At 44.0% G+C, this 11,303-nt stretch overlaps 1 protein-coding gene across 2 annotated transcripts in view; it reads left to right on the top strand.

Moving 5' to 3' along the window:
• Positions 1-4,205: 4,205 nt before the first annotated feature.
• The window catches only part of PPP3CA (protein phosphatase 3 catalytic subunit alpha), a 297,778-nt gene continuing 290,680 nt past the window's right edge, over positions 4,206-11,303 (top strand). The window contains exon 1 of one of the 2 annotated variants that reach the window (XM_036879171.2): positions 4,206-4,943. In XM_036879171.2, the coding sequence (XP_036735066.2) occupies positions 4,886-4,943 (58 nt within the window). In that variant the 5' untranslated portion in view covers positions 4,206-4,885. The remainder of the gene's footprint in view (positions 4,944-11,303) is intronic. The other variant, XM_036879172.2, reaches the window with a different exon arrangement.

The following is an 11,303-nucleotide window of genomic DNA, read 5'->3' as shown; positions in this document are numbered from 1 at the left end:
TTCTAAATGAGGGAAACTGCCTGCTGAACAAACCAAGACTCAATAAAATTTTAAGAGCAATCTAAAAGATAAACAATAAAAAGCCCTTTTAGCTTAAACCTCAAATAAAATCCATGTTGAATAATATATTTCATTGAGCCTCTATAGTAAAGAGCATAAAACTTGACATGTTAGAAGTGAATGTCAGAGGAGTTTGCTTTAGGATAATAAATCACGATCTCATACACATTCATGGCCCCACCAGGACTGGCTGTCTAGTTTGCACGTTCTTCAGCACTATGCTCCACCAGATCAGGTTAGAATGGGCCAGACATACTGTTGTCTGCTGTCAACTACGCGGAATGAAGTACACGCCTTAGGAGAGCCAAAACCAGATGTTCTTATTCAGATCTTAATGTCAAAATGTTAGTACATTCATCTAAGAACCAAAGTCCAAAGATTCAAAATCAGGTTATTCTCACAACAGAATATAGAATACAGTGTATTTTTTTCTTAAAAAAACAAAAAAGCCTCCAGATCTAGCAAAACACTCAATAGAAAACTAAAATACTGTATTGTTCATTTATTATTATTTGCACCAATGAAGGTAAGCTGTGACTTAGAGCATTTGAGTGGACAGATGACTCCAAATCAGTATTTTCTTTTTTGTCCACACATATTTATCTTCATAATTAGTTTTGATAAAGTGAATAGTAAAATTAGTTTGCATTCTCCAGTAGTGAGAGGAAGTAGCACCCTACTCCTAAATGTTGCAAAGATAACATGTACATAATTCTTGTATAACAATACTTGAGATCCTTGAATAAAGGGATTGAGTCATTGAATTCTTTGCTCCGTGCATTCATACATCATGTAGTACAATACCTTGCATAGAACAGGTTTTCAAAACAACTGGTATATGAATAATCTATTTATAAAAGTCAAATTTGGTGCTTATATATTAAAAGAAATAATATTTTTAGGTTTTGTGTAGTTCTATTATGTGAAACATACACCATAATTCTGGATTTTACTTTTTGTACTAACATCATAAGTAAGTTTTGTGCATTAATTTGGTTACACTAGCTACCCTAACAAACATATCCCTAAATTTCAATGTAGCAACTCAATAAAAGTTAATTTCTTCTTCATGTAAAGTCTAACGCAGTTTCCTAGTAGGTGAGCACCATTGTTCTATGCGGTATTTCAGGCACTCAGCTTTTCCATCTGGGTTCTAGAAGCCTCTGCATTCAGCTATAGGAGAAGAAGCCATAAGATGGAGAAAGCATATCTGCTGCTTAACTACTTTGGCCTGAAACTGATGAAACACTTCAGCCCACAGCTCATAGCCCAGACCTAGTCGACAGGCCTACTTAAATGTAAGCAGGTGCAGACTAGGAAATGGAATCACTACCTGGACAGATGCTTCCCAGAGAGAAGCAAACTAAGGAAGGGAAAGGCAATTTTTAGTAATTTGCTAGTAAAATGGCAAGTTGGATTTTTTGCCAAGGTTTTCTCTCTTTTCCTTTCTTTTTTTTCATAAGCAGAGGACATTGTCAAAGTCAGCATCCAGGAATTTCAGGAACTCCGTGAAGATGGAAATTCTGAGTGTGAGGTAATCTTATTAAGTGGTAATATAATCAAGGACTGCTCACGCAGCCTAACAGGATGAAAAAAAAATGGCAGTAGCAGATAGTAGGACATCTGAAAAAAAATACCTGAATAAAAGAGATAGATGATTTGGCTATTTCAGTAGACCAGGTATGTGGACATAACTAGTCCCTAGATAATATGTTGATGTCTAGTTTTTCTTAGAGTTAGGGTCAAATTTTGTCTAAGATGTGTTTTTGTTGCAACTGTACACAATCATACACATGCAATTAAAGGTACCTATGAAAATAAGATGTGTTGTAAAGTGATTATGACTCATAACTTCTTTTCCCCACACATACCTCAGCTGGGAGGTGTCCTAGACTTGTAGCAGACTGAAGGGTGTGCCTCAAAGGTGTGCCTTTATTTCCTATCTGTATCATAAAACTTTTCTAGGGTGCTGACATTTTAAGCCTCTCATCTTGGTTCAAAGGCGTTTTCCTAAACCTGAATAGTGAGTCCAAATAACGGTGGGAATGGCACAGCACTTCTTTTTGCAACAGGCGGGAAAGAACACCATGGCCCTAGAAGTGAGTATCCCTGGACATGGTTTCTTGGATTTTCCTCAAGCAAGCCCTCTTCTCACCCACAGGCCTGGGCATCTCTGGCTTGCTCTGAGCCAGCTGGCCAGGGACCAACCTAAGCTGCCTTAGCAACTAGCTCTGCTCACGCTCAGGAGGCTGTTTTCAACAACCCCTTTCTGAGGCATTACAGTGGCCTCTCAGAGCTCTTATTTTTATGTCATTTTTACTTGACTGTAGGTTTTATTGAGGGCAAGGACCATTTTCAAATGCCTCTCCCCTCATACAAATTACCTACCACTGTGTCTGGCATATAAAGGGAGCATAATACATATTTATTGAATGTACTGTCTGCCTATTTACCATACAGTATCCTGGAGTTGTGAATTGAGCAGCAGAATCTTAGAGCTGGCCTCCCTGAGCAGGTGGATACACCCTGCATGGTCTCTTTTGCTTGGGGGACTCCACAGAAGCTCACCTGCCTTCTAGTGTGAGCATCTGTTCTTTGTAGGCCACATTGCTCAAGTCATACTCCAGTGCCATCAGTCAATTCCTAAAGCTTATTTTCCGGTTTGAACTTTAATCCCTGTGCCCCAAAACACTTTTTCTTGCTCCATCTCCTAGCTTCCTAAATCTTTTATTAGGCCTTTTACTGGGCTCATGGTCCAATTCGTGAAATAGGAAAAACATAATATTGAAGAAACTTGGAAATAAAACAGGAAAGATGGAGGGTGAGAAATTTGCTCAGCTCTCTTCATTATTTCCAAAGAAGCTTCAATCTCTTTGCCTGTCCTTGGTGCTGAGGTTAGTTGGAGAGAGGGGCTGTGCGGAAGTGACCTTCTGGTAGAGGGAGACCCTCTTCTCATTCGGTGTCAGTGCAGGGCAGGCAGGTCAGAAAGGTGCATTGGGCCACTGTTACTCTGGCCTCCCGCACGTTGCATTCTCTCCTTTCCTTTCAACGGGAGGTACCAGAGTTGTATTTCAAGGCCCTGCAGGCATCGGGGCACCAAGGGTGTGTCAAGTGATTGGGAGGAGGGGGAAGGGAAAGGTCGTCAGTCCTGTTCAGTGGCTGCGGGCGCGTGGGTGAACAGGGAAAAGTCGATGTTCTCTTTGGTGTTTCTCCCACCCCTTCATTTCTCCCTGGAAAACAGCAGGGAGGTCTCGGGTGCCTCAGAGTTGCCTGAGGTCCCTTAGACTCCGTCCCCATCCTCCTAGAGCATCCCGCTCCCGCATCCCATGGCGCCCTGAACACTACTCCAGGTCCCCCGCCCACGACGCTCGGGTGCAGCCCCCTCCTCGGGAGGTGTGGATGCATGGGTGGGAAACATCAATAACCACTACACCGCCCACAAAAAAGCCCAAATATGAAAACAAACGTATATCCATCACAGGCGTAGCCCGTCTCCCCAAGGTACGGTGTTTATCCGTCGCCCTTTTGGCGATCCTCCCCGGACAGCTGCGACAGCGAGAGCAGCTGTGCCGGTCCCGAAGCTCCCCGCGCTGCTCCTTCCTCCGCCCTCTCGGTCGCCTCCCACCCCCACTCCCTCCCCTCCCCTGCCGCCTCCCTTTTCGTCCTCTCTGGGCCACGCACACACCCGGAGACACCCTCCGCACTTGGCCACTCACACTGCGGCTTAACCCGGCCGACAGGGCATGGTTGCCAAAGCCGCGCGGGTGTGCGTTACGGGGTCCAGTAGAGGAAGCCAAACGGGGCCGAGGTGGCGTGGTGGAGCCCCTCTCTTCCCAGCCGCGTCCCGTGCCCATTATCCTTCCCTAATCCCGGCCGGCCGGCAACAGTGACACCTGAGCGGGGACTGGGCGGTGCAGGCAGCAGGCCCGCCGGACTCGCGGCTCCGGGAAAACAGAGCTGGGGGCGGGCCCGCGAGGTGGAGCGGGAGGCGGGACCCGCGGGGAGGCAGCTACGGGCAGTGAGTGGCGCGCGCAGCGGCCAATGAGCGCCCGCAGCTCCGACGACGGCGTGGGGAGCTGAGGGAGTGCTCCGAGGGAAGGCGGAGGCTGCCCCGGCGCTAGAGGCGGGGGCCAGGGGGAGGAAGGGGAGGGGGCGGCGGGCGCGGCGGCGGCGGAGGGTAGGTTGCGCCCGGGACTGTCTGGGGAGCTCCGCGGCTGTGCGTGTGCGAGGGAAGGAGCGCCGCGGGAAGGCAGAGGCGGGCGCGAGCGAGCGAGGCGGCAGGACGTCTCCGGCGGCCCGGACCAGCGACGGCGCCGGGTGGGGGAAGCAGCGGCTGCGGCGGCCGCTCTCCGCCGCCGGGGACGCCCAGGCGCGGCCGGGAGCGCTGACATCGGCGGCCCTGCCTCTCCCCTCTCGCCCCCGGCCCTCCCCATGTGATCGGTCGTAGTCCCGGCCGTGTGCGCGCGTGGGGCTGCATTCCGCGGTGCCGAGCGCCGTGCCAGGGTGGGCGCTCGTGTGTGCTCCTCTCCTCCCATCCCCCCCTGCCCCAAGATAAAAGAAGAACCGAGAGGCGTGCTTAGAAAATAAATAAATAACCATCACACACGCGCAGCCCGGAGCGGCGGCGGAGGAGGAGTGAAGGCGGCGGCGGCGGCGGCGGCGGCGGAGGGACGCGCGGGGAAGGCAGTAACTTTAAAGCCAGCGCAGAGCCCAGACCTCAGCCGAGCGGTGTGCAGCGCGGCGGCGGCGAGCGTCTGGCCCGCAGGTCCGGTCGGTGTGCAGCAGGACGGACGAGCGGCGCGTCGCTGTCCCCCGGCGACTGGAGATGTCCGAGCCCAAGGCAATAGACCCCAAGTTGTCGACGACCGACAGGGTGGTGAAAGGTAAGCGGCGCGCCGCGGTCGCCGGGCAGCGCGTGCCGCAGGCACCCGGGCGGCCGCCTCCCCTCCCCCGCCCCAGGTTCTCGCCGGCCCCAGCCACGGACCTTCTAGGATATTGTGTAATCCTCGGGCCCCCTCCTTCTCGCTGCCTGCCCCCACGCCTCCCACCCAGCCGTACCTGGGACATTTGTATTTACGGGGCGTCAGTCTGCGAGCGGCGGGGTTGGCGGGGCGGGAGGGGCTCCCGGGGGGTGGCTGCTGGCAGGGTGTAGCTGCTGTGACAGAAATAGGAAGTGGGTGGCTGCTCGCAGGCTTGCATGGGATCGGGTTTATGGTTTTCTTTTGCAGAGGGAGGGGTGATTTATGGCTTTTCAAAAATTAATATGGCATTTTTATGTGGTCGTGGCTTTCCACCGACGGCCAGGCTCTGGCAGGGCTCTCGGCGCCCCATTGCAGCACTCCCTCCGCGCCGCCTCCCCCTTCCCCAAAGAGCCTGCACAGGACTCGCGAGAGCGCGGGAGAGCGTGGGGGCGCCCGGCGCTTCCTTCCGCGGGCGGGGGCGGCCGCGGGCGGAGCGGGGGGCCGGCCGCGCGGGGCGGCGGGAGGCGGGGAAGGACCCGAGAGCCCCGCCGACGCCTCCCCGGGATTCCCCCGCAGGCCCTTAGGGAGGCGCGCCGGGCAGTTCAGCCTCCCTCGCCGCCCCGCGCCTTCCCTCGGCGACCTGTCAGCGCTCCTGAACGGTTCCAGCTGGAGCTCACCCCTCCCTGCCCCTGTGGTAACCTCACCCCGCTCGCTCTCCGTGCCCCTGACACCCCCTTGTTACTGGGCTATTTGACTCTTACACTGGCTCTTTCCAATGCCCCGGGATCATGCACTGGCGGGGACGGCTCTAGGGTTCCTGGCGAAAAGACGCCGGGATGCGTGGGGGTGAGGATGGGGGCAGGTACTCCTTCCTCTACCGCTCCGGGGAATCCTCTGTTCTCCTTGGTGGAGTGGGGGAGGTACCAGCCTACGAATCCTGGAAGGATGAGACCACAGAGTGGACCCACCAGTATCCCTAATTCCGGGGGTCAGGACACCCAGCAGAGCAGAGATCGGCATGGGCTAGGCGCGGAGTGGTCTCAGCGGTGGCTGGTGGAAGGAGAGAAAGAGTGAGACTGTGAGAGAGAAACCGAGAGATAGATAGTTGTATGTAGAACAGAATTAGTGTCTTAACATTGCCAGAGCATGCAAGTGGAGGGCATGGCAATAAAGTCATTTGCACCCTGAGCACTTAGGTGAAGTAACCCAGCAGCCTGAAGACCAGGATTCCCATGTCCTTCTAGGACTTCAAAACTGTGCATTCCTTCATTCAGGTTTGCTCAGTTTTTAGTGTGTGTGTGTGTGTGTGTGTGGTGGTGAGAGAAAATTTTTTTAAGAGAATAAAATACTTTGTTTTGATTGAATTAGAATCATTCCTGCTTCAGTGCAGTATGCATACATCCTTCAAAATAAGGAGGAAATATCTCTGCAAAAATGACTTGAAATTGGACGACAGATGCACAACTGCAGGCATGGACACTCGTGTATATAGTCAATTCAAATTCATTCAGAGGAACTGTTCTTTGTACTAAGGACTCTGTTGACATTTTCAAAAATTAAGACCTTTTGCTAATATTTCAGAAACATCTCCAAATGTGTGACATTTAGTTGTAGTTCCAATAAGTATGTTAAGGTTACCTGTTCTTGAAACAATTAATGTAAAGCTTATAATTCAAATGAGAGCTGTAAACCTGTCAGCAATTAAAAAACACTCATAATTGCACACATAAATTCACGGTCCCTGTTTTAAATCACAAAGTGTGGATTCTCAATGTAAATGGAAATTTTTCATCAAGTGATGAATATAAAAGTAATTGTTCACATTATAATTTGGGTCTTCACCAGTTAAGGTGAAAGAACCCATTCAGCCATTCCATGGCTCACTTAGACTTTTCAGCCATTCTGTGGTTTGCTTGCTGCCTTTTTTCTAATACTGTACTATATTATAGATGGCTTTCTATTATAAGTACCTACACCCACCCATAACTCCAATAATTTGGTTTATATATTTTTGCAGAAATGAATTGCAAATGTGGTTGATAGATTCAAAAAAGGAAAAGTTAATTTTGCATGTTTTGATAGTGATCTTGATGTGAAATTTTAAATCTGAAATTTTGTTTAGAAAAAAGTTTTATTGATGAATCTTGATTTCAAGGTTTTGACACACTGCCACTTTTTCCCTTATGCTTTCTTATAGATGGTATATTATTGGCTTAAAAGTCATTATTGAACACTGGATTAAACATTTTGTTATATGTATGATTTTTACTAGTTATTTGAGTGATAATCTATTTAGATTATTAGTCTTCTATGAAGCAGCATTTCCCTGTGAGTATGTAAATATATGCATAGTGAGTACAAAGTACATGTATGCTGATGGAAAAGAGATTACCATATGACTTCATATTTACAAAAATTTAAGATATGATTCACAAACTGTAGTAAAGTCACATAGCTTTACTATAAATTTTGTTAGTACTTTATCTCAGTGCCTTTTCTTTAATGCAAAAAAGGATTATCCTTGAGAAAATTTTTTTGCTTCTTAAAAGCTTCTTTCCTTATATGAAGTACAACTAGTAGTATTTACTGAATACAGAAGTAAGAAGTGTTTGGATCATTATTACCATGGCACACCATGGTGTTTGTTTACAGTTATCTTCATTAGTGTGATATGGCTTTTGTTTTGTAACAAATTGCTATTTACAAAAAAAGCTGTGCTTGTGGTTTTGTTTATAGTAATACCCTGATGCGACGGCTTTCTTGATTTTTACTTGCAGAATGCAACTTTATAGACAGGTTGATTTTAAGTCTCAGCGAACTCTAATTTTTCAGATTTGCAGCATCTGCTAAGTGTGTCAGAGACTGATCAGTTTTCTAAATCTTAAGAATAAAAAGGAATGGCAGTATTTGAGATGAAGAGCATTCATTTAGATGACCTCAGAAAAAAGTTGCTACAAAACTGCTGCTGTTTCATTTTGACTGTTCTTGGATAAAAACAATGGAAAGTATAAAAAATTCAGAGGCAACATCTTGGTAATGTCATTTGTTGGAAATGAGAATAATCTGACCCATTTACTGTTTTACATTTTTTTTAAAAAGAAGCATTGCATAACTAACTATATGGCAAAAAACCGAGGGCAATAAATAGAAGAATAACTATTTCCCCTTCTCCCCCTCAACACATCCGATAGTCTGTTTTTTCTTTGCAGTGGTGCTCCACAGGCCTTTTTCCAAATTTTGACTTCTCTTCATTTCTTCCTGCCTGTTCCTGCCTATAACTCCTCCTTGTCTGGCCCTAACATTCCCTCCTGGCTATAGATCTCTACTCCATGACAGTTAAATACTTGGAGGAGATTCAGCTTTATTTGATGAGTGCATTGATCTGTTTTACACCTCTTCTCTTCCCTCTGTCCCATCTCCGAGTGTTTTGCAAGGAGCCTTTTACCTTAACCCAAACTGGTTTTTGATGGTAGAAACTCTAGATACCATGGTAGGTGGTTGAGAGGTAAATTTCTGTGAGGAGTTTTGGACTGTTTCTTAAAAACTCTAGGTAGGGAGCACTTGTGCTTTGTATTGCTTTTGGCTGTAGGCAATGCAAAGTTGCTGTCTTTCTGTGTGATGTCAGCCTTTGTACTACTTGTGTTGACATAGGAATATTCTGGAAAGATACCTAAGTCATACAAGCCAGATGATGGTAGCTAAGTAAAATATTAATAAGAATTCAAACCGCGAGTGTTTCTACCTGAATGAGACTGAATATTACTTAAAAAGGAATGAAAAAATGCTACATCAGTAATAACTGTCATGTTTGAATCTTGAAATGGAGTCTTAAAAAATATCATTTCTTCTGTGGTGTGTCAAGAAGAGCAGCTCATTGTGAATTTTTTTTTTTACTGATGTTTGTTGCCATCAGTTGAGTTACTCCATGTATCTGGTTTTCCATTTGATTATAGTAAAACCTCATTAATTCGGTATCATTAATTGAAATTTACTATAATTAAACTTAGTGTTTGGTGGCTGAAGTTTATGTCAGCACTGGATGTGAAGAAGGGGGTCTGCTAATATAATTAATAATAAACAAGATTTGGTCATGGTTAATATACTTAGGAGAACAAATTCCTTGAAGGACTTAGTGAAAAACATGCAGATTAATGATGTTAATTACAAATTAGACTAATCTATTCATTAGTATTTCCTTTTAGCATTTTACTATAATGTAAACCCAGTACAAGAGCATTATTTGCAAAAACATTTTGTAAATTTAAGGCTTAAGGCAACCCTTGAGACTGGGATTCAGAGAAATTCCAGTGATTCTAAAATTCCATCAATTAGAAAAATTAACATTTAAAAAAATAATAGTTTTTTGGGAATGGTGGGGAAGAACCTCTATTTTAAATGAGTAATCTATTTTAAGACATCCGGTTAAAATGTGAAAAAAGTAACACCTTAGAATCTCGTTAGAGGTTTACTCTAACGTTTGTTTATATTCGTTTAGAAATAATGCCTTTTGAAATCAGTTTGTTTCTTTATGACCTGTTTTTATTTGTAATTTTAGAGATATGGAACATGACTTTGATATACTGTGCATTTATTACTTCTATAATTGGCCTCTAATGCTTTTCCCTATCTTTTTTGTGTCAGCTATGTGTAAAGTTGAAACTAATTATGAAACCAAATAAAGAATCCAGTCAGAGTGACCTCATTGGAAAACAGCATTTTTCTAGACATGCTCTCCTTTTTTGCAAATCCAGTTTGAGAATTTTGTGAATATATTGGAGCTTCCAGAACTAAAAAGAATGATGATGATTAATGATACGGAACTTTGATAAATAGTAAAATAATCACTTTGTCAATATTTTCAGCAAGTTCCTGCTATAGCATTTTCTTGATACTTAAGAGGGATGTAGTGGGATTTTGAATTCCAACTTTCTGTAATTCCAGTGTTTTATATTATAACGCCACTGGCCACTTTTCATGTATATAAAAGGACAATAATTATACTTACCACTCATTCATGAGAACCAGAGCATCATCAAATGGAATTTGAGACCTGAGTGGTTACACTCAGTCCACTCACCTGGGAATGGCAGTTCAATCACTGCTGACACAGAATTACAAATGACAGCATATTAATGTATTTTCAGGGTCACTCAAGAATAGAACCATTAATATTGAAATCCATGAATGCCTTGGGTCTACAACAGTAGCTTATGGTGACACTTATTTTATAGTTGAAGTGAGACTAAATAGAATGGTCAGGCACAGGTGGGTGTAGGATACCAGTAAGTGTAAACAAATTCTTGCCTTTAGCAAAGATGCTCTTCTCCTGAAAATATACTTATTTTGGTGTATTTAGGAAATCACATTTTGTTTTGAACTTTGCTTCTACTGAATTACTTAGCTATATAAAATAGTTTCATTAGGAGAATAAAATTTATTATATTTAGCAGATATAAATAGCATATATGTGATGTATAATGTATATAATATCACAGCAGAATATCAAATTCTGATGATAAATATTACAGTCTGGTTTGATCTTGGCATTGAAGTTTACCTAAGAAAAACTGTTAAACATTTTTTCCTATTCAGGTAAATATATTCACAGAAATAGGAACAGCATACTCCCTGTCAGGGAGTTTTATTTACTTATATTTTGAAGGGTGTTATTGTCAGTCTCCTTATTGGAACTACGAAAAATGGCACATACTGTTGTTCTGGTTTGAGAAAATTGTTGATTTCTAAAGAGAGCTCAAGTGACAGTCTTAGCCAAAGCCTCCTTGGTATTCCACTCCTTTTTTAAAATGTAGTCATCAGGTGCAAATGATGAAGACACTGAAATAAGATTTCAGTTTGTAAAATCAGTCTTTTGTGATCTTGACATTATCAGCATTTTAACCCATTTTATTTTATAATTTTTCTATCTTTTTGTACAGCCAATATTCAATGATAAGTCACCAATTATATTTCATATAAGAAGTCAAAGAAAAAAATTCATATTCCTTAACAGTTTAGGTGTTTGGCATTCACCTGTCAGCTGAGGACATAGACCTGTTGCTGCAATCTCAAATCAGTTTCATAAATGTACATTAAGGTAGAGCTGAAGCCTTATATATTAAAAAAATACATCATGACTGAGGAAGCAGTAATTAGTTATTAGAATACTGCATTTTTGAAAATAGATGGATTCTTTTTGAGACCATGATAGAGGGGAATAAAACTTTTGTGTTTTTCTTCTTTTTATTTCTCTATTCTTTTGCCTCTTTTAAAGGATGGTCCGAC

This window comes from Manis pentadactyla, chromosome 5 (assembly GCF_030020395.1).
Source record: "Manis pentadactyla isolate mManPen7 chromosome 5, mManPen7.hap1, whole genome shotgun sequence".
Classification (NCBI taxonomy): Eukaryota; Metazoa; Chordata; class Mammalia; order Pholidota; family Manidae; genus Manis; species Manis pentadactyla.
The sequence above is the reverse complement of the archived record's forward strand: the minus strand, read 5'-3'. Positions and strand labels throughout refer to the sequence as shown.